The following is a 24,575-nucleotide window of genomic DNA, read 5'->3' on the forward strand; positions in this document are numbered from 1 at the left end:
GTAGATATGTGGGGTGTGTTAGAACGAGCCGTTTTAGGGGGGCATGGCAGAGTAAGAATATCTCTTTGGTTTTGAGACTTTAGTCTTTGCAACTTCAGGGATCTTATCTATGCACAATCAGCTTGTAACACTCCAAAGAGAAAGGAAAACTTGAAATCGCATCATATGACCCCTTTAAAAATCAAAATCTCTCTACTACTATAATATATCACTGATACTATTATAGTACAATTATAGTACCATCAAATAACACTGATATAGGCTGAACACTTCTCAACTTGTGTCTAGTTTTTAGGTTTACATGCATACCTGAACTTGAAATGTATTTCTGAGGTGCACTGAAATGAACCCACACCAAGAAGCTTTCTTGATTCTGAAGGAAAAATAAGACAAGTATTTAAACAGTCAAATATGCCATCAAATAAGAAAGCAATTTAAAGAGATATTCACCTCTGCATAACTGGCATGCAGCACATGGTTTATGACTGATGAAGTTGAAAGCGAGGTCAGATTTAAGCCAGTATGCAGGGAACCGTCTGTGATCATGGCAACTGGGCTCTTAGAGAAGCCGAAACAATGCCATGCTGATGCATTCTGTGAGAGACAAAACCTTTGTCCTTGAATTTGTTCAACATGCCTTTGAATGAGGTCTGAGCTTTATCAGTCAGACATCTCATACACAGAGAAGTACATCATACACAACTAATGTTTAACACATTTCTCAAAACCAAACGCTGACAGATTTCACTGACCGCACTGATAACCAGTCGAATAGGCACGGTGGCATGACTACCATTGACAAGTTTGAGCGGCAGGGCCTTGGTACTGCCCCCCGGCAGGTCCCCGAAATCCAGACAGCCTGTCTTTCCAACGTCAACCTATTTATTTAAAAGAAAAAATAAATAAACATTTGTTATTTTTGCACATTTCACATGGATTAAACCTACAGGGAATTAGTTTATATGCAATTTTAGTGCTCTGAAACTGGCAACAGCCAAGGACAAAGGTAATGCTAACCTCTATCGCAGGGTTCTCAGCCACAGCGATCAGCACCACTTTCTTTGCAAAGACTTCTGCGTGCGCCACAGTCTCTGACTCTGCAGATACAGGCCAGGATGACACACTGAGAGTATACTGATACAGTCCAGCCCTTGGTGCTATAAACAAAACCTTCTGTTCTTCTGTACATTTGGGTCCAATTATGGTCTTATTTTTAACTATCAGCCATTGGAATGGGAGAGACTCCACCTGTGATAAAATGACAATTATAATACTGCATACAGATGTTGACTGAATGAATAAGACATCTCCATAAGACCAGTGGTTCTAATTCTTTCTGACTGCAAGACCATATCTAAAGCCCCCCCTCCCCCCTAGTGTGCCAGATTGTTGAGAACCACTGGTCTAGACTACATCTGACAGATTTCTGAACCTTCTCTCCATCAATGGATAGGCTTGTGATGGAGATTGAAACTTGCTGCCAGCGCTCAGAAGGGTTGAAGATGTTGAGGGACGTCTGAGAAGCAATTCCCACACAGCAAGAACTGGGAAACTTCAGCTCATTTGGAACCATCACTTGAGCTGAAGAAAAACGTTTTTTTTCTTCCTTTGAACAAATTCCTTCATAACACCAAAGTCTTTAAAATACATGATTTTTTTCCACTCACTTCTAAGGTCTGCAAGATCCCGTGCAGCCCATGACCCAACACTTGGCTGTCCATAGGTCTTGCTGACTGGATACTGAGGAGGATGCTGTTGACCGGAGTTCAGGTAACCAGACTGAAGACTTGTATGCCCAGGTACAAGCATATGTCCCATAGATGGGTTTGCAGCATACAAACCAGATGGCCCACCTATCTGATAGGGAGGAGCATGTAGAGGCCCCTCTAAGCTCAGATACTGCTGTGCCAGTTGGGAACTGAAGAGGGAATGCCCTGTTAGGTGGTTGGGAAGATTTGGCAAGGCACCCTGAGAGGTGTAGCTCGGTACTGGCCCATATGTCAAGTCATCCGCAGCGCCAAAACTAGACCCAGACCCCAAGACATCAGGCAACACTTGGTGTGCCTGTTCTGTGGCTGTCCCAGATGAATGTTGCATGTTCAGTTTGCTCGAGTATCCAGAATCCCCTTGAGGGTACAACCTCGGCTCAGATTGGCGGTTGCCCTTAGAGTATCTATTTCCGTAGTCTTTATGGAAGTCACTTTGGCTGCCTGAGCCCAGATCAGAGGTCTTTTTGTTGAGGCCTGGAATTTCAGAATGGCAAAGAGGCTCTGGACTCTTTGAAGAACTCAGAACATTTCCATTATCAAACGGCTCCACTGGAGGAGTTGGACTGGCTCTGATTATAGTGGTGCTTAAAGCCATGGAGGTGTTTTTCTGGAGAAGCAGAAAAGATTTGTCTGTACATTAAAACCATAAAGTAAATCAGCAGCATTACTATCAATATCATATAATGGTCAAGCAACATAGGCTTCCAATAGGGCTACAACACACATTTATTTTGATAATCTATTAGTCTAACAATTATCAGAATGCTTATTCAACTAATTATTGATTTAAACTATTGATCAGTAGGCTTTTATAGATTATCCAGCTTTTGAAATTAGTTAAAATATTTAGTTTAGCATATTCTAACTAAAAGAAAAAAGAAAATTATATTTTAAATTTTATTATACTTTTATATTTTTTATTAAATTATAGGTAACACTTTATTTTAAGGTGTCCTTGTTACACACGTTACATGTACTTACTATTATAATAACAATTAATCATGCATATTTACATGCAGTAACCATAAGCCAAATCCTAACCCTTACCATATAGTAAGTACATGCAGTTAATTAATATTACTCAGTACTTAAATGTATAATTACACTTTAACAAGTACACTTTAAAATAAAGTGTAACCAAAATGTATAATTACACTTTAACAAGGACACCTTAAAATAAAGTGTAACCAAATTATATTACTATTATAAAATTACAATTCAAATAAATATATTTGGCACACAAAATAAGATAACAGACCAGAGGCCAATGCTAACATCTAGAAAGTAGGGATGCCACAATACCCAATATAATATTGAACCATTCAGTATGGCATCCACGGTTCAATAAGTGCTTGTGAATTGCTTTTTTTCCAGTTTTGCATTTAAATAATTTGTGTGCATTTTATTTCTATACCAATTGGCTTTGTTTGTATGTCTGTGAGTCTATGCACTGAGATGAGGAACGCCTCCCCGCTTATAACGTGCATTTGATAAAGCAACAGCTAAACATCTACTCAAATATTGCAAAGGTCTTTTAACAAGTAAAAGTATAATTCTAAAAAGTCTCCCTTAAGGTTGTGGTACACATGGATTTTTGCTGTGAAATGTTTAATGATTTTTATAAAGTAAAAGTAAGAATAACTTATTTATTTTTTAATTGTGTTAAAATGTATCAAATATGATACAACAAGTTTTTCAGCAACACCTTCACTTCCTAAATATCTAATTAGTTTATATTGTAATTCACATAAAACTAAAAAGGGGGTTTAAACGCTCACCTTATGGTGATCAGGGGTGGGCATGAAAGTGTTCTCATTAATGGAGAGATAAGTCAGTCTGCTGAGGGATGGGCTTGAACAATGAAACTGAGGGGAACCAGGATCTCCAGCAGGACTCCTATGAGCCTTCCCACTACCAGGTGAGCACGGAGACGTCTCCCTATTTTCAAAACACATGGATGAGTGTAAAATTAGGCCATTATTTATCCATGTACTGAACAACAAATATATTTAAAATACGTTACACAGTAACATACGGTTGATCAACAATAATCAATCATTAAAAAAAAAAAATATTTTTAAACGAGAATCTTGTCTACCCCCACCATATTTCACAAATGAAAGTGGCTAACACCACAAAAAAGGTAATCAGCTATTCTATTAGATGATGTTCAGAAACAATTTTTTTTTACCCATTTCCACTTGGAATGGAGGCCTGGCTTGGACTGGAGTGGGTAAGAGGGGAGGTGGATGGTCTGAAATTACAATGGGTGACCTCCACAACACCAGGGGCACTGCTCTCAGGTGAGCCTCCAATAAAAAGTAAATAAAGTTGATGTCCCTAATTTTCTGAAACTTGCATGATGTTCAGGCATATTTAAGCACAGACAAGAGATCAAACAGAACAAAAACACTAAACAAAACAGTAAACAAAAACACTAAAATAAGTGTAATAAACTAGGATTGTCAATTAAAGCAAATTATATGATATGCCATTAATCCCATTAATATGTGCGGAGAAAACACCACAAATGAGTATAACTCAAAGATATGACATTGTGGCAGATAAAACCTTTGCACATACATTACAAAAACAGTCTGAAGTGAGACTTATGGACCATTAAACTAAATTAAATTGACAGCCCGAATTCATCTGAAAAATTGACACTGATGAAAAACTATGAGGTCAATTAAGGCTGCACAATTCATCAAATTTCTAATCGCGATTACAATTACAGATACCACAATTACGTAATCGTTCAAAGCAGCAATTCAAAAAAGCGGTGTTCAAAGCCCACTTATGTTATTCTTTGTGCTTAAGAGGTGTGTTTTTTCCTACATGTTATCTTAGGGTTTTTCCATTGTTTTAATTTTAGTTTTAGTATAACATTATAATACCATGCATATTTTTACTTGTATGGTAATGTATAGTTTACATTTGAGGATTAATACTATAGAAAAGCAATAAAAGTTTTTCATAGTGTTTTAAGCTTGTTTATTTTCATCTAAAAATATGGCATGCGGTTGCTTCAAACAATGGTATAAACATAATTCGATAAATTGTGATTATATGATGTGTAATCGTCGCAATTACTATTATTTAAAGGGAATAATCAAATTATGATTTTTGTCATAATTGTGCAGCCCTAAGGTCAATTTTTTTTATAAGATGAAAACATTCACAATAAGAAACTAGAAAATGGAGTGAATTCTCATTTCATGCTGATTTTAACATGCTAAATCTGTCATATTGCTGGTTTTGTATGCAACAAAAAAAAAAAAAATTAAAAATTTTAAAAAAGGCATACCGAATTTCTCCTGTGTTGCTGGCAGTGAATCCTGACCATCAACAGCTGCAATTTTCTCCTTTAAAAACGACTGAGTGGCTTTAGGGTTTCTGGGTGAACGTGCCTGGTTAATGGCAGGTTTGTCTGTCCATTCTCCTGTTGTCCTGGGTTTGTGAGGTGAGGTCTTCAATGACGTTACTTGTCAAATACAACAGGAGAAACTAAATAACTGCCAGACAATTACAATGTATGGGGACTGGAGCTTAAGCTTCAAAAAGCATCATTTAGACCATTCGGGTTTGTAAAATGAATCAACAAGGTTTGACTTAAAAGAACAAATTGGACATTGCTATTTCTTTAATTAAAAGGTCAAGTAAAGCTAAATTTCAAGATTTTTAGTGAATAACTTACATTTTTATCCAATCCTCACACAAATCTATAATACGGCTTGGGTAATTCTTTTACATTTATGCCTTTGGCAGATGCTTTTATTCAAAGTAACATCACATTCAAGGAATCCATTTTATTAGTTCATGCATTCCCTGGAGATCAATGACCTTGGTATTGCTTGTGACATGCTCTGCCGACTGAGTTACAGGAATGCTTTTAATCTGCATTCACTTTCATAAAAGGGCTAGTCAACCCTCTACGCACACCTTGGCAATATAATCGCCATTGGCTAGTAATTTTTTTTTGTTTACTCGCCAGACTGCTATACTATTTTTTACACACACACACACACACACTTACTTAGCTATTTAAATGGGGACATTACATAGACTTCTATTGTTTTTATATACAGATAGTTATACACTTTTTAATCCTTCTGATCCTCAATTATCTTGTCCATGGCCTGGCCTAAGGGAAGACAACATTATGCAATGGAAAGCAATGACAGAATTAATATAAATTAGTATTAGCTCATCCAAAAATATGTCAATTTACTCATCTTAATGTTGCTACAAACACACATGACTGCCTTTCACCAGTCAAATACAACAGGAGAAACTAAATAACTGCCAGACAATTACAATGTATGGGGACTGGGGCTTAAGCTTCAAAAAGCATCATTTAGATCATTCGGGTTTGTAAAATGAATCAACAAGGTTCGACTCAAAAGAACAAATTGGACATTGCTATTTCTTTAATTAAAAGGTCAAGTAAAGCTAAATTTCAAGATTTTTAGTGAATAACTTACATTTTTATCCAATCCTCACACAAATCTATAATACGGCTTGGGTAATTCTTTTACATTTATGCCTTTGGCAGATGCTTTTATTCAAAGTAACATCAATGCGGGAGCGCAGCATAGAGAGCAAAACAAAACACTGGTCACGAATTACAAGACGAAGATTTGTAAAAAATATTGGAGGATTTCGATATAAGCCAAGAGGAGACTGGTTTTCCTTTGCTGAAGTAAGGAAACTTTGCTTCCTTTGCTCCTGTAAACAAACATTGGTTCTCGCGAGACAAGCATATTCTGACCGGAACTTACGCTACGCCTACGTCCTATGTCATCCGCCGGAACGACATTCTATTGTGAATACGAGCATGTACAACAGTTAGCAGAAGCTAGTGATTACAGTTTATAAAATTTTAAATATGGATTTTTTTTCTTACACAAGCGCATTGATTCACTACAGGAATTTTTTCCTTTATTAACCCCCCCGGCGCCGTGTGGGACACTTTTTATGATGATGGATGCGCTTTACTGGATTTCTTATGGACTACTGAAAAAAAAAAAGAAGACCCATTCACTGCCATTATAAAGCTTGGAAGAGCCAGGACGTTTTTTAATATAACTCCGATTGGATTCGTCTGAAAGAAGAAAGTCATATACACCTAGGATGGCATGAGGGTGAGTAAATCATGGGGTAATTTTCATTTTTGGGTGAACTATTGAAAAAGTGCCATATTCTTCAAAAATGCACGAGGTTGAGTCAGTTGAGGAATGGTAACCCAAAAACTAATTTTCATTAAGAATGAGAACATTACTGCATTTCACTTACTTCCAGCAAGAAAATCTTCAGACTGAAACGGCATAGCAACTTCCTCAGGCATATTTGCTTCCATTTCCTTTTCGAAGGAAGAGTAATAGGCCAAATCAGTGACCCACTTTCCCTCTTCATTCTGGTAGACCACACTTTGAGTGGCATTTGCGCCTAAGGAAATACTGAACATTAATTTGTAGATCATAAAATACAAATACTATTTTGAATACTTCATGTAATACTACAAATGTCAGAGAAACCGTTGACATCAGTACATTAGAAATGGAAGAAAAAGACTGTTACCTTGCTGTAACTCAAGCCCCACATTGTCTGTATGGTGATTCCAAACATCATGTTCTTCATGATTCTCATTAAAGCTCTGGGAAAGGTACCTAGCATCCAGAGACTCTCCAGGTTGATCGTCTTTACTGCTGGTGCTCTGCTGCTCATTGAGAACTGGAGAATCCCCACAAGGGCCACCACGCAAGCCCAGGGCACCGAGATCCACAGTATGGCCCAGGTCGATCGCTTGCTCTGTTTTATTATGTGATTCCTGAAGTACCTGAGAGAGGTGGAAACTGCTCTGGGTGCCCTGAAGGAAGGGGCTGATTGTGGAAGAAATGCCCTGAGGGTTGTGATCAGCACCTGCCCTCAAGTATACAGAGTCCAGGTGAACTTCTGCTGTGTTATCCATTGCATCCTGTTAAGTGGAAAAGTGTTAAGGGTATCATCAACAATTTTTGCTACAGCAAAAATATGGACAAAGACTTACAAGAGCCTCCTGTCGATCCAGATTCATGCTCCAATTAACTGGGCATCGACTGGCAGGTCCAGATGCCACAGAAGTATGACCAGCCTCCCCTGTGCCAACTGGACCAACACGATCACCCATCTGAAAAGATCAAAACGAAGTTAAAATTAGAGATGCACCGATTGCAATTTTCTTGGCCGATTCCGATTTTTTGGAAGTGTGACCTGCCGATACCGATTTTCTTTCTAAGAACTATAATTGACAGCATATACAAACAAAAATCTATGCAAATTTCAATGCAAAAATTATTTACATAATAAAATAAATTATTAAACATTACAATTCCCCCAATCTGGACTAAGTTACACATTTTCTCTCCAGTTAGAATAATAAGAAACTGTAGAGTTGTTACCATTCAAATGAAATTAGTATTAACAAACTCCATCTTACCACTGCTGAGAAAACAGAAGATGCATCTGAAGTGGCATTAGATGCATTTACACAGACAGTTTGATGAAGCTGAGGTGCCATAAATGCATTTACACTGCAAAATTATTATTAAAAAAATAATTTTATAAAATTAATGTTTTACATATTTTTTAAACATACAAATATTGAAAAAATGCAATGATACTTTTAAATATGACAAAACCACCAGTAGGTGGCGGCAAATGTCGGTTTTAATGAGCGAGTCATTTATTCATTCATTCAACCGATTCATTCAAACGGCTGATTCATTCAGAAACGAGGCAAGTGACTGTCCTTATGAATGGGCCACTGAATCATTGACTCACTCGATTCGTTCAAATACGTGGATTCATTCAGTAAGGAAACACCACTGTGTGTTGCTCGGAGACACACAACAGTCCAGCTGTGGCTTTGATCGGAACTATTTTCGTCAGCGAAATTGAGCAAAAACAGTCAATATTTTGTCACTTAATTTTAACTTCTTGTTTATTGAAATACTATTGTATAAAATCAGTGTCACATTGCAATCATGTTGATATTGATATTCGGGGAAACATCATGGCCGTATAATGTTGCTTACCTAAATCATATTTTGTAAATATCTTTTTTTTTTCTACCGCAGTATGCCTCTATAAATTTCTGCGAGTCACTTAATTGTGTGTGCTGTCTCTCACACACTCACTCAGGCTGTGCAAGCCTCATCTGGCACGACATAAATACATTATCAGTAGCCGTTTACACTGAATGCAATTAAAATTAGAATCATTCCCACGCGAAACGACATTTTTACACGCATTGTGAATGTGCGCATCTGTGACGTCATTGCCGGCGCCGCTAGCAATAAAAGGATCGGCTCGGAATCAGCCGATGGGCCGATAAATCGGTGCATCTCTAGTTAAAATACAATCTGTAATTGTGCTGTGCTTTGTGTAATTATGCTAGGATATGCACAAATAAACAAACACTAATAATATACGTACACATTTTGAATTATCCTTGAAGCTTTTTAAGGGATTATCATATGTATGCAGTTAGCTATACTGAACAAAATTATAAACGCAACACTTTTGTTTTTGCCCCCATTTTTCATGAGCTGAACTCAAAGATCTAAGACTTTTTCTATGTACACAAAAGGCCTATTTCTCTCAAATATTGTTCACAAATCTGTCTAAATCTGTGTTAGTGAGCACTTCTCCTTTGCCAAGATAATCCATCCACCTCACAGGTGAGGCATATCAAGATGCTGATTAGACAACATGATTATTGCACAGGTGTGCCTTAAGCTGCCCACAATAAAAGGCCACTCTAAAATGTGAGCCTAAGGCACACCTGTGCAATAATCATGCTGTCTAATCAGCATCTTGATATGCCACACCGGTGAGGTGGATGGATTATCTCGGCAAAGGAGAAGTGCTCACTAACACAGATTTAGACAGATTTGTGAACAATATTTGAGAGAAATAGGCCTTTTGTGTACATAGAAAAAGTCTTAGATCTTTGAGTTCAGCTCATGAACAAGGGGGGCAAAAACAAAAGTGTTGCGTTTATAATTTTGTTCAGTGTATTTTTTAGTTGGCTTGTAATGTATCTTTGACGCTGTGATGCGTCTTTCTACCCTTCCCATTTTAAAGTAACTTCCCCAAAACTGAATGGCATGTTCTTGTTGTTTAAAAAGATACAATTTCACACTGATCATTATTAATTGCTCAAATGCCACTAACATGGCCATGTGTAATCATGCCCGATCTGCTGAGCAAAGATTGAAGCTGATCATCATTTCCCATCTGTTCACTCCCACCCACGATGCCAAGACCACGAAGCACATCATAGGTGCTCTGGACTGTGGTGGGAGGCAAAGGAATGGTAGATACGCCTCCATTTCCCTCCTCATCACTCCCACTACTCCCATCTCCTCCTCCTCCTCCTCCTCCTCCATCACCTGATGGCACAGAGAATCACTGATAAGACTTCCTGTCAGTCTAAATTTTTAAACCAAAAACCCTAATTACATACATTTATTTTATTTAATAAACACTCTTTTACCAGTAATAGGTGAGTTGATGACCTGTCCCTCTGCCGAGCGGCGGTGCTCAATGCCTGTCCTGGTGTCAGGGTTCCTCCCTCCCGACTGTAGCTCATCATCAGAGCTCCCTCCTTCCAACCCTGGTCGAAAATGGGGCCGATGGCTCTCCCCAACCTGATCATATACAAATATTTGAAATTGAATTACTGCATTACAAAATAATAATTTGTGATGTTTGAATCTGGCAAAAATAAAAAGCACAGACAACAATAAGAGCAGAAAGTAGTCTACTGTAACACTAACCGGTTGTCTGGAGGTGCTGGGTAGGAGGAATCTTGCTCTGCCCCGGTTCTGTGACGCTTCTAGTTCATCCTCTGTGTCCTCTTCATCACTTGCAGGACAAGAATCCATACCTGTGGCTGCCAGACGCACATCAGGCATGTGAAAGTCCCTCTGTGGTGTGACACAGCAAGAGCAAACATTACCTGAAAGGTTTCAGAACACAAACACACACACCTCTCTCTCTCTCTCTCTATATAAGATTCAAATTAATTTTTTCTTTGGAACAATATGCATGTGTAAAACGTGCATGCGATTCTGATTTTAGGATTTTAACTCATACTTGGTCATAGTCAACATCATGGTGTCTGTTCCTTTCTGGTTCAGTAGAGGGGGGTTGAGATAAACTGGAAGGTAACTCCTACAACAGGAACAGATCATATTAAAAAAGAAAAAGGGTAAGCTTTGGTAAACAAACAGCAAGAGAGAACTCACAACAGGGATTTCTTGTCCTTCTACTCTGCCTCTCTGCATTGCAGGTGGCATCAGCTTGTTGAAATACAGCTCTAGTTCCTCATCACAGAGCTGGTTCACATCAATGTCATCATCTAGAGGACAAAAAGTTAATTTAAATCAATTACTGCCTTGGTTCTTTTGAGCTTCCAAGCTTTTCGTAACATATAATATAATTTAAAAAAATGAACTAACCTGTTATGTCACTGTTCATGCTGTCCAGAGACACCAATTTCTCACTGGCCAGGAAGCTGACGATGCTGCCACTGTACCTTTCACTGTCTGTCCCTTCACTAGCGGAGCCCTCCTCTTCCTCCTCCATCACTGGGAGCACAGTGACCTAAGAAGAACAGAAGAGAGCTTAACCCTATGATGCCTACCATATGATATTTGATAGGTAAATTTTAAAGGCCTCTAAATTATAAACATGATTAAAACTTTGCTGAAAATCCTGTTGTACACAGTCTACTACAGGCCTAGTATAATTCTAAAAATGCCCATCTTCAGGTTGTGGTACATGTCTTTTTACACGATTTTTATGTAGTAAACATGAATACATTTTATATTGTTAGTAATATTTCAAAATATGATAGTGTTTGTTTGTACATCTCTCAATCATTTTGCTTTGCATTATAAGTTTTGCTCTCACAATAAAACCTGTAGAGCTTTTATTATAAAACTAAGTATTTAATCCATCACCTTACTAAGACATATTATTGGCAGATAGAGAGACAACTGATACATATATGCATTTTATATAAGTAGTCTGATACACTGTTACAAAGAGCTCCTTGGTTTATATTACAAGCTATCATAATTTCATCTTACTTTCTGGACATACAAATATTATAAAAAAACTAGAGGACAAAAAGTTAATTTAAATCAATTACTGCCTTGGTTCTTTTGAGCTTCCAAGCTTTTCGTAACATATAATATAATTTAAAAAAATGAACTAACCTGTTATGTCACTGTTCATGCTGTCCAGAGACACCAATTTCTCACTGGCCAGGAAGCTGACGATGCTGCCACTGTACCTTTCACTGTCTGTCCCTTCACTAGCGGAGCCCTCCTCTTCCTCCTCCATCACTGGGAGCACAGTGACCTAAGAAGAACAGAAGAGAGCTTAACCCTATGATGCCTACCATATGATATTTGATAGGTAAATTTTAAAGGCCTCTAAATTATAAACATGATTAAAACTTTGCTGAAAATCCTGTTGTACACAGTCTACTACAGGCCTAGTATAATTCTAAAAATGCCCATCTTCAAGTTGTGGTACATGTCTTTTTACACGATTTTTATGTAGTAAACATGAATACATTTTATATTGTTAGTAATATTTCAAAATATGATAGTGTTTGTTTGTACATCTCTCAATCATTTTGCTTTGCATTATAAGTTTTGCTCTCACAATAAAACCTGTAGAGCTTTTATTATAAAACTAAGTATTTAATCCATCACCTTACTAAGACATATTATTGGCAGATAGAGAGACAACTGATACATATATGCATTTTATATAAGTAGTCTGATACACTGTTACAAAGAGCTCCTTGGTTTATATTACAAGCTATCATAATTTCATCTTACTTTCTGGACATACAAATATTATAAAAAAATAAATAAATAAAACTTTTTTCTGACTATTATTTCATGTCAGGTTTTACAGGGTTAAATAGCATTGAAAGACCACTCAACAGGACAAAACAAGTGTCAATGAGTACAAAAAATTAAGATACCTGAGCTGCCAATGTATCTTTGTCTCCAATATGAGAGAATGACAGAAGACCAGTTGAGAGGTCTAATGAAATATAAAATATATATTTCAAAATATATCATTCAGCTTATACATATTCACTATTTTGTAAATAATTGTCAATTATGCACTATCAATAAGACACATTAGTTTTACCATAAAATTAAAAGACAACCAACCTTAATTAAATAAAAATAATAAAAAAAAAACTGATTACATACCAGTAGTCCGAAGAGGAAGAGAACCAAGGAAGAGAGGAAGAGTTTCATCCAAATTAACATTCACCAACAGGTCAGAGAACCGATTCGCAGCAATGAATTCATCTACATTGTCTCTACACAAACACACACACAAAAAAACACACTAATGAAAGAACACACTTGGTCAACCAATACAGGTTTTTCCCAATAACCTAGATCTGGCTGATGGCAAATAAAATGTTAAAATGCAAACCTACATAACATAACATCATGAAGGAAAACAAGACAAAATAGCTGAAGTCATATGAACTTATTGAAATTTTAAGAATTTTTTTTTACCCAATGATAAGGTTGTTTGTTGACAAAATAGGAAACTAGCAGTTCTGTCAATTCTCAAGTAGGCACAGTCAACACCATTAATCTTAAAGGGGTCCTATTATGCTCTTTTACAAAGTCTTGATTTTGTTTTGGGGGTGTACTAGAACAGGCTCTCATACTAGGTTGTTCGAAAAACACATTATTTTTCACATATTTTACATTACAACAACACCTCTCTCCCCAGTCTGGCACGAACGACTACTAATGAAAGAACACACTTGGTCAACCAATACAGGTTTTTCCCAATAACCTAGATCTGGCTGATGGCAAATAAAATGTTAAAATGCAAACCTGCATAACATAACATCATGAAGGAAAACAAGACAAAATAGCTGAAGTCATATGAACTTATTGAAATTTTAAGAATTTTTTTTTACCCAATGATAAGGTTGTTTGTTGACAAAATAGGAAAATAGCAGTTCTGTCAATTCTCAAGTAGGCACAGTCAACACCATTAATCTTAAAGGGGTCCTATTATGCTCTTTTACAAAGTCTTGATTTTGTTTTGGGGGTGTACTAGAACAGGCTCTCATACTAGGTTGTTCAAAAAACACAATTTTTTCACATATTTTACATTATTACAACACCTCTCTCCCCAGTCTGGCATGAACGGCTCGAATAGTTCCTGTATCAAATGAAGGCCCGCCTTCTGAAATACGAAATGTGCTGTGATTGATTGGTTAGCTGGGCCAGTGTGTGTTGTGATTGGTTAGCTGGGCCAGTGTGTGTTGTGATTGGTTAGCTGGGCCAGTGTGTTGATTGATTGGTTAGCTGGGCCAGTGTGTGTTGTGATTGGCACCACTCGGCGCCTGGTCGGGAAATGTCACGCCCCTTACCATAGCCGCCTGCACGCTTCAGTGTAAATATTGCGTCAATATCAAATCATTTTGAGCGCGATTTAAACCTGGATGATTGTAACTACTCTAAGTTCGTCTGCCTTGGAAAAGCTAACGTGTCTCCGACATAGTGATAACACTCGTTGCCTTCTCTAGTGCAGCTCAACCAGGTCTCGTCCCGTTCGTCAATATTTGTGATATCACAAATCCCGGAAAATATGCGTTGTAGTCCAAACAAGTCGTTCGTTGTAGTTTTTGAAAAGTGATTTCTGTTAAATAAAATATCTCCTTTTGTATTGGACTTTGAGCATAAAAAAGATCTGCAAAGATACAAAGCTCAAACAGCAACATTACAGACTAACTAAAGTCGAATAAGTGAAAAAGCATAATAGGACCCCTTTAAAACTGGCAGGTACTTGCAGATTATTTGCACTAGAGGAAACTATTGCAAGAACAATAACTAGGTAGTACAAGTACTAAAAAATAAACCAGAAAAGAACCGATGGTCACACTGATTTGTCGCTCACTTACTGGCAGATGGAAAAAATAATAAACAATTGCTGAACACTTACAAATCCTCTTTGAGGCTGAGAACAAATTTTTCCCTGCCTCCATTTGACCCCTGGGAAAACTGTCCATCCTCTAAATATGATGCTTGGACATCAGTTACTCTGGAAAAGACAAAATGGATTCAATAACACAAATACCTCAAATAAACAGACAAAATGTATTAAGTTGGCAGCAATACAAGTAAAGCATGTGTGCCCTGAACTTAATGAGCTAGCCTTGCGAACCATTTCAATCTCAAAATTTCTAACCGACCAATCACTCAATAAGTAAGGGATAATGAACATCCAGCCCTCTGCTTCGCGTCGGGGTCCTGACCACCCTGTCGGGGGTTATTCTGTGATAACCGGCTGGATATACATTATCCCGCTTATTACATGGCTACTTGCCACACAAGTAAATAATTAGACACGAAATATTGATTTGAGTTGAAATATTTGAAAGCAAAGCTTCCGTGAACACAGCAGTTGCGAGCAAGCAGCAAGTTTAAACTAGACGGACATTTAAGGGATACGGTGCAGTCATACCACTTATTACACAACATTTCACCACATAAATAAAATAAAAGATTTAAGACGAAATGGTTTTAAAATCTTACCAGTTTGTTAGTTATCTTATAATCCATTACAGCGTACAAAACTATCGTAGCAAAATGGCAGCAGCTGCGTTTGTATGAAACGAGAGAGCGAGTCTGCGATAACAGGATGACATAATTAAATAATTGTATACAATTTTGAATAGAGTTTTAATATTTTATTAGCTAAACAAACGCAAAGCTTCCACCAAGAAAAAACTGTTCCTGGCAAGAGTACAGCGCCGATTTCAGTTACCTGGATGATCCTGTGCTATTAGTTTTTACCGGCTGATATCGAGGGATAACAAACCTCGGAATGTCGCAACTGACCAATCAGAATCAAGTATTCCACAGAGCAGTGTAATAAAATAAAATAAAGCACTAGTATTTTGACCAACAACTCACGTGGTAAATAAATGTTCTCCCTCTTTGAAAGAACAACTTTGGGTCTGCCTCAAGTGGTTCAATGGATGTTGGTTGACCATTTTTAATTTTCCAATTTAATTTTTAGGGTCAGATTAGGGTCGATCTTTGTTTTGATGAGCCGAGATCTTTTCAGTTGATGTTAGAACAAAACTTCACTAAACATTATTTGTAGCATGCCTTTCAAAATTACAAAAGCTTTGTGATTTGTTACTTTTAATATGAAAAAGTCTAAGTTTTCAAATTCTGTCAATTTTATAATGAAATTTGAGTGTGAGCTCCACATTCTCCGATATAAACCAATATGAACCATATAAGCCTTATGTATTAAATATGACACTCAAAACAAAACACTCCATAATAATACTAATAATAAATCATAGCAAAATACAAACAATTGCACTCACACTCATTAAGTAAATATCATAAAATATCAAAGAAAAAGTACAACTTACTGAAATGTTTCATGCCTCAAGTCATTTCTCAATTAGCAAAAAAAAAAAAATAAAAAAAGTTCAAATGTCAAATAACTTGGATGCCTCCAATATTAAAATGTTAAATGAATGAACACTACATGGAATAAATTATTATTTTTAAACATTGTACACTAATACAAAACAACAATTTAAAACTACTTATTTAACACTGAACATTTTTTTTACATTCTAGCAGACATTATACCAACAAAGCACAATAACTTAAAATTAATAAGTAAAAAAAACATTTTGTGGCCATTTTTGAGACCCCCTTCTTGAATCAGGCATGCAAATAAATGCAGCCTTGCTGAGCAGAAGAGAATTCTTTTAAAACATTAGAAAATATTACAGATCCCAATTTGAACACTATGTGTGACTGTTGTAATAAATGTATTAATAGAGCTGTTGTAATTATTATCATTATTATTATTGTCTTTTTAATTTTATTTAACAGAACAACAGTAAAATTACAATACTAACATTTATGAATGTTGATGGAGCTTTTATTTTGATGGAAACCCGCAGGAAGTCCTCAGTGCTTCTTTTTGTTGACAGCAGCAGATTTATAAATTATTCTCATTATAATTTGGGAAGATGCACGTATATAAATTATTCTAATTACTTATTTGGGAAGATGCACGTATCACATTGTCACATGCCTTGTAAAAATTGTGTGACTGAGTATCCATTATAAAAGAAGTCCACACGGCTCCGGGGGGTTAATAAAGGCCTTCTGAAGCGACACGATGCGTTTGTGTAAGAAAAATATCCATATTTACAACTTTATAAACCTTGATCTCTAGCTTCCGCTAACTGTCATACACGCATTCACGAGAGAGTGGCATCCAGCGGAAGACGTAGCACGTAGGCAAACACGGTGATGAATGCGGAAGTGACAAGCGTGGAAGCGCAGAGGAGAGAGGGAAACACCGGTCACGAATTAGTAGTACAAAACGAGGATTTGTAAAGAAAAATGTTGGAGGATTTCAATATAAGCCAAGAGGACACTGGTTTTTCTTTGCTGTAAACAAAACTTGTTTCTCGCGAGACTAGCACGGCACTCTCTCGTGAACGCGCGTACTACAGTTAGCGGAAGCTAGAGATTAAGGTTTATAAAGTTGTAAATATGGATATTTTTCTTACACAAGCGCATCGCGTCGCTTCAGAAGGCCTTTATTAACCGGCATTTTTGACATAACGTGTTTAGGGTTCAGATTCCCCTATATAGTGACCGTGATTTCACCAATTACAACATGTTCCTGGATCAACATCCTTGTTGATCCTGGAACAACATTCCAATTAAACAATCAGAATTAAGGGATAACTTTTCAGGAAATATCTGTTTATTTTGTTTATATGAAGAGATTTCTTTTATTTGTGTTACTTATTTGATTTGAGGCTTGTTTTAAAATTTTAAAAGTTTTGTTATTTACATTATATTTAAATTTTGTTATTTAGCAAACGCTTCTATCCAAAGTGACTAACAAATGAGGACAATAGAAGCAATCAAAACCAACAAAAGAGCAATAATTTACAAGTGCTATATTAGTATATATATGTACAGTATTTTGTCCAAGCAATAATAAAAGGACACATTTAATTTATAATTTGTCTTAAATCTCATTTTGTTTAAAAAGAATCGTGAATCAAATCGAATCGTGAAATCTAAATCGTGAATCGAATCGTGAGTTGAGTGAATCGTTACATCCCTATGTATTAGAGATCAGTTCTTGTTCCAAGGAGCTCAGACCATCCTGAGATGAGATATTGAGGTTTTCGTAAAAAATCTATATACCAAAACTTTGTAGGGGGCCATGACACAAAGATAGCCGCTGTGGTTAAACAAAGTAAAATAAGAATGAAAACTTTGGTGTTTTACAAAAGGGAGGAAAATAAAAATTGGCAAGCAACAAACTTTATAATTTTTTGGACCAAATGAGATGGAATGACCCCTTTCTTAACATTCAACAATATTCACCAAACAGGAAACTGAGGAAGTCAACATTCTTGCCTAGTTAGGACAGACACACAGTCGCAATATTCATGAGATTACATGCAGGAGTCTCCCACCTGTTGTCTACTGGAGGTCTAATTTTAGCCATGGTAGAGGCGGCCATGGGGATCCCGAGTGTAGAGCCCAGTGTCACGTTGCCGAGAGTGGTGCGGCCACTACTGCCCAGCGAGGCGTTTGAAAGGAAGCTGGGAAACGGCTCATCCTCAATGTTTTGGACATTCTCCATGTCTGTGTGATTCACTGACACAGGGCTTCACCACATGAGGAGTGACCTACAAAAAAAAACAAAAAACAGAAGAGGACACAGAGTGAACTGGCCACATCATGAGTTCCTTTAGGAAACCGGTGATAAATTATACTGTCATGCTGTACTTGGGTGTTTATCGGACAAGAAGACTGCCATGAATCTGTAAACGACTGCATCAAGTCAACTTAATAAAAAGCTGGAGGATGTTATTTTTCTTGCAGTGTCAAATCAGACATAACGGGATGTTTAATAACTCGTATTGTTCCACAGGTAGAGCTGAAATATGTTAATATGGCAGCTAGCCCCTGTTGCATTTAGCTTTATCATTACCAGAAAAGGCCAAAGTACATTTTAACACTTTAAGCTGAATAATAATTACATTTACATCAACCTCGTGAACTTGACTGTCTCTTTCTCCAGAATTTGCGTCTTTCATCTGACGTTTGTAGTTAGCAGACTAGCTTTATCGGTTCAATAACCAACAACTTTAACTGCGCATTAACCTCTGAAGTATGTCTCTGAAAGCAGGATAACAATATTTTTGGATGGACTGAATAAATAAATGACAAATAAGGATAACAGACTGTTTAACTCAAATAAACGCCGTGCAATGGAGACTATCAAGGCCAGGAAACAAACACTTCAACCACGTAACTTAAACAGTTAAACAAAGACAAAAATAACACTTAAAACATAATTTAAACAAGAAACGACCCCTGGCTTAGACTCACTTTTTTGGCCTGTCGTTGGCTGAAAACTAAACTGACAACAACTCTGAACAAGATTTGCAACAGCTGAGAGGAATTCGTTTCGAAGACAACTTACCATATGGGCAAAAGCGGCACTTGTGCCTTTATAAACGTAGTTCATTCAACTACTTCATGCAAATACAGCACCGATAATCCGTAAAATGCTAAAAAGAAAAAAAACCGTTGCTCTTACAGCGGCCTCCCCGCTTTTAGAGAAGTTTGTCGAAATGCAAAGATGAAGTTGAAGCCATTACGGGAGAATCCCGCCTCTGGTTTCACTTTGCATGGGCGGGGCTTCGACGTAACGGCGAATTTCATTGGACAATCCTTTCTGACTACTTTCAGAGTGGCGAAATCATATGTCAATCATGTTGCTGTGTGTTTTGAACGAATGAAGAAACTGTTTGTTCAAAACATTTTTAATTCATAAACTGGTTATAGTGTTGCTTTATGTATACTTCACAGTTAGTAATTAATAACAGAGCAGAAAAATTCGGAATGCATGAGGCACTTAATTTGGTTTTATAGATCTTACATTCAAACATTTTAAAGCCCCCCTTTTTTAATGATTATATAATTATATTTTCGTAATCACAAATGACGTTCCATATAAACTACGAGATCGCGAAATGTGATCCACAGAGCAGCTGAGACTAAGAGCAGCTGTGGGAGCCCTACATGACCGTTGCTTACTAAACACGTTCATTGATCACCAAACGGCACATTTGGACTGTATGATAAAATATAGACTAGAAATAATTATTCTGATTTAAAGACCATATACAAAAATCCAGCGTGCAGGTCAAAATATGTGTCCTCATGCACAATTACAAGAATTGTAGAAAATATTACTTATTGAACCAAATAATAATAATAATAATAATAAATAGAGAAAATGTTTGAATGTCACTACTTCAAAATATTAACAAGATCCATTATTAGACTGACTGGTGCTAAGAACATTTCTAGCTTTTATTAAGTCCCAATCAGACTTTTATACTCAATCTGCTATTTCATAAATAATACATGAAAACAATTCTGTTGAAGTGTTTAACACCATGGTATTTAATACAACTACCCCCTTTTCTTCACAGAAACTATAGAGAAAACGTTTGAATGTCACTACTTCAAAATATTAACAAGATCCATTATTAGACTGACTGTGGTGCTAAGAACATTTCTAGCTTTTATTAAGTCCCAATCAGACTTTTATACTCAATCTGCTATTTCATAAATAATACATGAAAACAATTCTGTTGAAGTGTTTAACACCATGGTATTTAATACAACTACCCCCTTTTCTTCACAGAAACTTTGGATCATACATGTAAATCAAATCATCTATCAAAAGTAATCGAGCAAGGATTACTGCACTGTTACTAATGGAGTAGAAACGCATGATTCAAATAAAACAAGCTCAAATATTTCTGGATACTTCATATATCCCAGTTGCTTAAACAATAACCTTTCTGATTCTCGTACAATAACAAGAGAGTGAAGTCAATTAGACCAATATTTTACAACGTTGTAATGGCAGCATCTTTTTTCCTTTATCATGTCAACAAAACTGAAATAAAATGTATACTCCTACATAGATATGGTGTCTTTTCATTATTAGAACATCCATTTAAACATGACTCATTACAAAATTCTGAAATGGGTATTCAGAGTAAAACAATTCTATAGGTTGAAAGAAAAGTCAACTTAAAAACATTCCTTGAAGGCAGTTAATTAAAATAATATTAACAATGGACCCGTGTTAAGTGCCAGTATTGTTGCATGTCCAGCAAGCACAATCAGTTGGTCTCAGTGTGAAGTCCAGTATCATAGAAGTGCTCAGCTCCAGATTTCCTCAGGGTGGATCATGTCAACAAAACTGAAATAAAATGTATACTCCTACATAGATATGGTGTCTTTTCATTATTAGAACATCCATTTAAACATGACTCATTACAAAATTCTGAAATGGGCAAAAAGCCATGCGTGTTTAACAGTCTGTATTCAGAGTAAAACATAATTCTATAGGTTGAAAGAAAAGTCAACTTAAAAACATTCCTTGAAGGCAGTTAATTAAAATAATATTAACAATGGACCCGTGTTAAGTGCCAGTATTGTTGCATGTCCAGCAAGCACAATCAGTTGGTCTCAGTGTGAAGTCCAGTATCATAGAAGTGCTCAGCTCCAGATTTCCTCAGGGTGGTCCTGTCATATAGCATCTATCTTCCAGTGGCCCCATTTAGAGCACTCTGTGCAGCGGCAGATCCCAGGACGCCGCTCAGAGCACCAGGCTGACCAGATACTAGACTACCATCTCCCTTTAGAATACCTGTGCATTTCCAATTGTCCATGTAGTTTGCTGGTGAAACAGTCAAATTACAATAAATTAATATCACTCCAGTACAGGGGCGTAGCCATCATTTCAGAAGTGAGGGGGACAGAAATGATAGGATTCTTTGATGAATAGAAGGATCCAAAGATCAGCATTTATGTGAAATAAAAAGCTTTTGTAACATTATACACTATACCATTCAAAAGCTTAGAGTCGGTATAATTATTATTTTTTGGAAAAGAAATTATAGAAATCAACACTTTAGCAAGGATGCTGTAAATTGATCAAAAAGTGATGATAAAGACATTTATAATGTTACAAAAGATTTCTATAGCCTAAATGTGGTTCTTCTGGACTTTCTATTCATCAAAGGATAGCTGTACGCTTTTGTCCATTTCCTCGTACGACTTTCTGCGCGAGAGCGCCCTTCGGCTTCGAGTATGAATGAAACATACACTGCACGGAGTGTTTAGCGCTCCGTGATGTTCATCTCGCCTTATTCTGGGTCCGAATAAAACATCAGATCATGCACAGACTATACTGTCTCTTTGAATTTAAATCTATATTTATTCACACCGGCTCTTGAAAACCTCTATGCGAACACACTTGCCCGAAAAAGTGCGGGGGACGAATTTACGTGAAATTAAAAGTGGGGGGGGACACGTCCCCCGCGTCCCCCGCGTAATCTACGCCCCTGCTCCAGTAGTTGCATATATTCGCTGTTTGTCATTTCAAACTCTCACCTTTCCAGAGTCTCACACAACCATCGTCACCAGAGGAAGCCAGAAGTGTACTGGTGATGTTCCAACTGACACGCCACACCTGAGAGTTATGACTGTCAAACTGGGCCAGCACCTGCACCTCAAATTTAGTGGGCGCTGAAGAAGAGCTGTCCCTTCTGTTAATCAAAAAAAGGCAAGCTAAATGAGGTAAATCTACTGGCATCTAACTAGAATTTAACCAAACATCTCTGTATTGTAAGATTTGGGGAAAAAAGCTTGCATTATTAAAAGAACCCTAACATTATTGAATATTAAAATAAATGTATTAATTCAAAGTATAGATGCAGTGATGTACAAAGTTAAACAGTAAAGACAAATACATGGCATCACTACACAACATATATTGATCCCATTCTACTGTAATAATAACTTGGTTTCATTTTGCTCACCGAAGTGGAACCAGTTTGAAGATACGCACATCTTTGGTGGCAATAGCAAGTACATGGAAAGACCGTCCCAGATTGGAAGCAAATGCAATATCATGTACAGCATCTGTAATGGTCATCAGTGTCTCTGCTTTGGCATATTTCCTACAACCATGAAAATAAAGTAAAAAAAACAAATATTTAACTTGAAGGTTAAAACACATTTAAAATGTGTATAAAAGATATGTGTGGATGGTTTGTGCTAACTGATGGCATTTCTTAAGTCAGTGTGACAATAGTTTCACACCATTCTAAATCCAGCTTCAGAATGTCTGAAATGTTGATGTTCCTTGCATTTTATTTATTTATATATATATTTTGCCGCCATACGTCACATTGCTGTCATCACTACCCACTGCAATCATAGGTGCATGAGCTCGAGAACTGTGAAGACAAAATATATTTTATTAATCAAGCAGGTGCATCCATTGATTCAGTTTACCAAGACAATAAAGTCTCAAAAATGGTCTGAGATGTCTTGAAAGCCAAAAGAAACTTGGAAATGTTTTCTAACAGCTATCAAGTTTGACCTCACTGTTCAGTGGTGACAAGCATGTAAAATATCTGTGCTATTTGCAGTCACAGGTCTAATGCAGAGTTCACACTGCATGATTTTCAAACTAGTCGGATCGCCGTTGTTTTCACACGGCGTGACTATCTGGGGTAGCATTCAGTTGCTGCGGTGTTCACATTGCACGATGGATCGGCGACAGGGGGTTACATATTGCATGACTTCACAATAGGAAGAATCGCCGACAGCTCTGTCTGGTCCGCAAACTACGTTTCACAACAAAACACACGCGAGAAGTGATAAGGAAATAACGCGAGAACCCACGTGCGTCAGACCGGAGTACTCGCGAGTGTAGGTCATCTCCGATGTAGTTTTCAGTCAGAAATCATTGCGCACACTGGGTGATTGTGAATCGCCGACAGCTCCAGATATTTAGCATGCCAAATATTTCACGGGCGTCGGCGATTCCCTCAGATCGCGTCTTTGGTAATTCACACTGCGTGATTGTCACTCGCGTGAATGAGCACCGATTTGCCTCCGATTTCGGGCATTTGTCGGCGATTTCGCAAAACCTGTCGGCGAGTGAAAAATCGGGCTAAAATCGTGCAGTGTGAACTCGGCATAGTGAGAACAGAGGTTTCACTCTTCTGTGAAAAGTCTATTTCAAACTTTATCTCAATTATCTGAGAGTTTCAGATACAGGATATATAAAAGTTACAAATTGTACACATCTGCAAAGTAAATTCTGCAACAGTATAGGTGTACATGCTTACATCTACTCGCATATAGATGCGTTCAACTATCATTTGTGAATTGTCACCTGGAAGGGTTCCAGGAGATGCAGGAGCAGGAGAGTTTGGACGAGATCTCGTGCTGCAGGGACCACTGGCTCAGGTTCATCACGTCAGGGGCCTCGTAGATTCGCACCACACCGTCTGCGGAGCATGTGGTCAGCATCAAGCCCATGTGCTTCGGGGCAAACTTCACATCAGTCACAGATGTCCGACTGTCCACAAGTGTGGTTCTCTTTATCTGATGTGATAACAGAGGAGATGTTTCAAAGTTATACACAGGCTATGTTCGGCATAGAATAACTTGTCTGTGCAATATATACAGTATACTGCCAAATATGCATTACAACATAAGCATGTCTTAACTCCTGGCAGTACAAGCAAATGGAGTCAAAGATTAGACAAAAAAAAAAAAAAAACATGGAAGATATTACTTC

General features: G+C 37.2%; 2 protein-coding genes across 2 annotated transcripts in view; both read right to left on the reverse strand.

Moving 5' to 3' along the window:
* LOC107751907 (centrosomal protein of 192 kDa-like) overlaps window positions 1-19,551 on the reverse strand; it is a 28,755-nt gene extending 9,204 nt beyond the window's left edge. Inside the window, exons 1-24 of the mRNA XM_016567679.1 lie at window positions 19,377-19,551; window positions 18,361-18,576; window positions 14,823-14,921; window positions 13,058-13,170; window positions 12,820-12,881; window positions 12,038-12,182; window positions 11,063-11,175; window positions 10,911-10,988; window positions 10,592-10,741; window positions 10,309-10,462; window positions 9,987-10,204; window positions 7,819-7,938; window positions 7,350-7,746; window positions 7,065-7,217; window positions 5,875-5,913; window positions 5,077-5,253; window positions 3,961-4,078; window positions 3,548-3,707; window positions 1,668-2,376; window positions 1,433-1,581; window positions 1,018-1,248; window positions 753-878; window positions 451-594; window positions 310-373 (exon numbers count right to left, since the gene is read on the reverse strand). Of these exons, the coding sequence (XP_016423165.1) occupies window positions 310-373; window positions 451-594; window positions 753-878; window positions 1,018-1,248; window positions 1,433-1,581; window positions 1,668-2,376; window positions 3,548-3,707; window positions 3,961-4,078; window positions 5,077-5,253; window positions 5,875-5,913; window positions 7,065-7,217; window positions 7,350-7,746; window positions 7,819-7,938; window positions 9,987-10,204; window positions 10,309-10,462; window positions 10,592-10,741; window positions 10,911-10,988; window positions 11,063-11,175; window positions 12,038-12,182; window positions 12,820-12,881; window positions 13,058-13,170; window positions 14,823-14,921; window positions 18,361-18,530 (3,889 nt within the window). The 5' untranslated portion in view covers window positions 18,531-18,576; window positions 19,377-19,551. The remainder of the gene's footprint in view (window positions 1-309; window positions 374-450; window positions 595-752; window positions 879-1,017; window positions 1,249-1,432; window positions 1,582-1,667; window positions 2,377-3,547; window positions 3,708-3,960; window positions 4,079-5,076; window positions 5,254-5,874; window positions 5,914-7,064; window positions 7,218-7,349; window positions 7,747-7,818; window positions 7,939-9,986; window positions 10,205-10,308; window positions 10,463-10,591; window positions 10,742-10,910; window positions 10,989-11,062; window positions 11,176-12,037; window positions 12,183-12,819; window positions 12,882-13,057; window positions 13,171-14,822; window positions 14,922-18,360; window positions 18,577-19,376) is intronic.
* Window positions 19,552-20,602: 1,051 nt separating this feature from the next.
* The window catches only part of LOC107751896 (nucleoporin seh1-like), an 8,392-nt gene continuing 4,419 nt past the window's right edge, over window positions 20,603-24,575 (reverse strand). Inside the window, exons 6-11 of the mRNA XM_016567670.1 lie at window positions 24,168-24,379; window positions 23,154-23,220; window positions 22,801-22,988; window positions 22,373-22,527; window positions 21,491-21,656; window positions 20,603-21,151 (exon numbers count right to left, since the gene is read on the reverse strand). Coding sequence (XP_016423156.1) covers window positions 21,517-21,656; window positions 22,373-22,527; window positions 22,801-22,988; window positions 23,154-23,220; window positions 24,168-24,379 — 762 coding nt within the window. The 3' untranslated portion in view covers window positions 20,603-21,151; window positions 21,491-21,516. The remainder of the gene's footprint in view (window positions 21,152-21,490; window positions 21,657-22,372; window positions 22,528-22,800; window positions 22,989-23,153; window positions 23,221-24,167; window positions 24,380-24,575) is intronic.

Source organism: Sinocyclocheilus rhinocerous, unplaced genomic scaffold (genome assembly GCF_001515625.1).
Source record: "Sinocyclocheilus rhinocerous isolate Xijiao unplaced genomic scaffold, SAMN03320098_v1.1 scaffold752, whole genome shotgun sequence".
In the NCBI taxonomy this organism is placed as follows: domain Eukaryota; kingdom Metazoa; phylum Chordata; class Actinopteri; order Cypriniformes; family Cyprinidae; genus Sinocyclocheilus; species Sinocyclocheilus rhinocerous.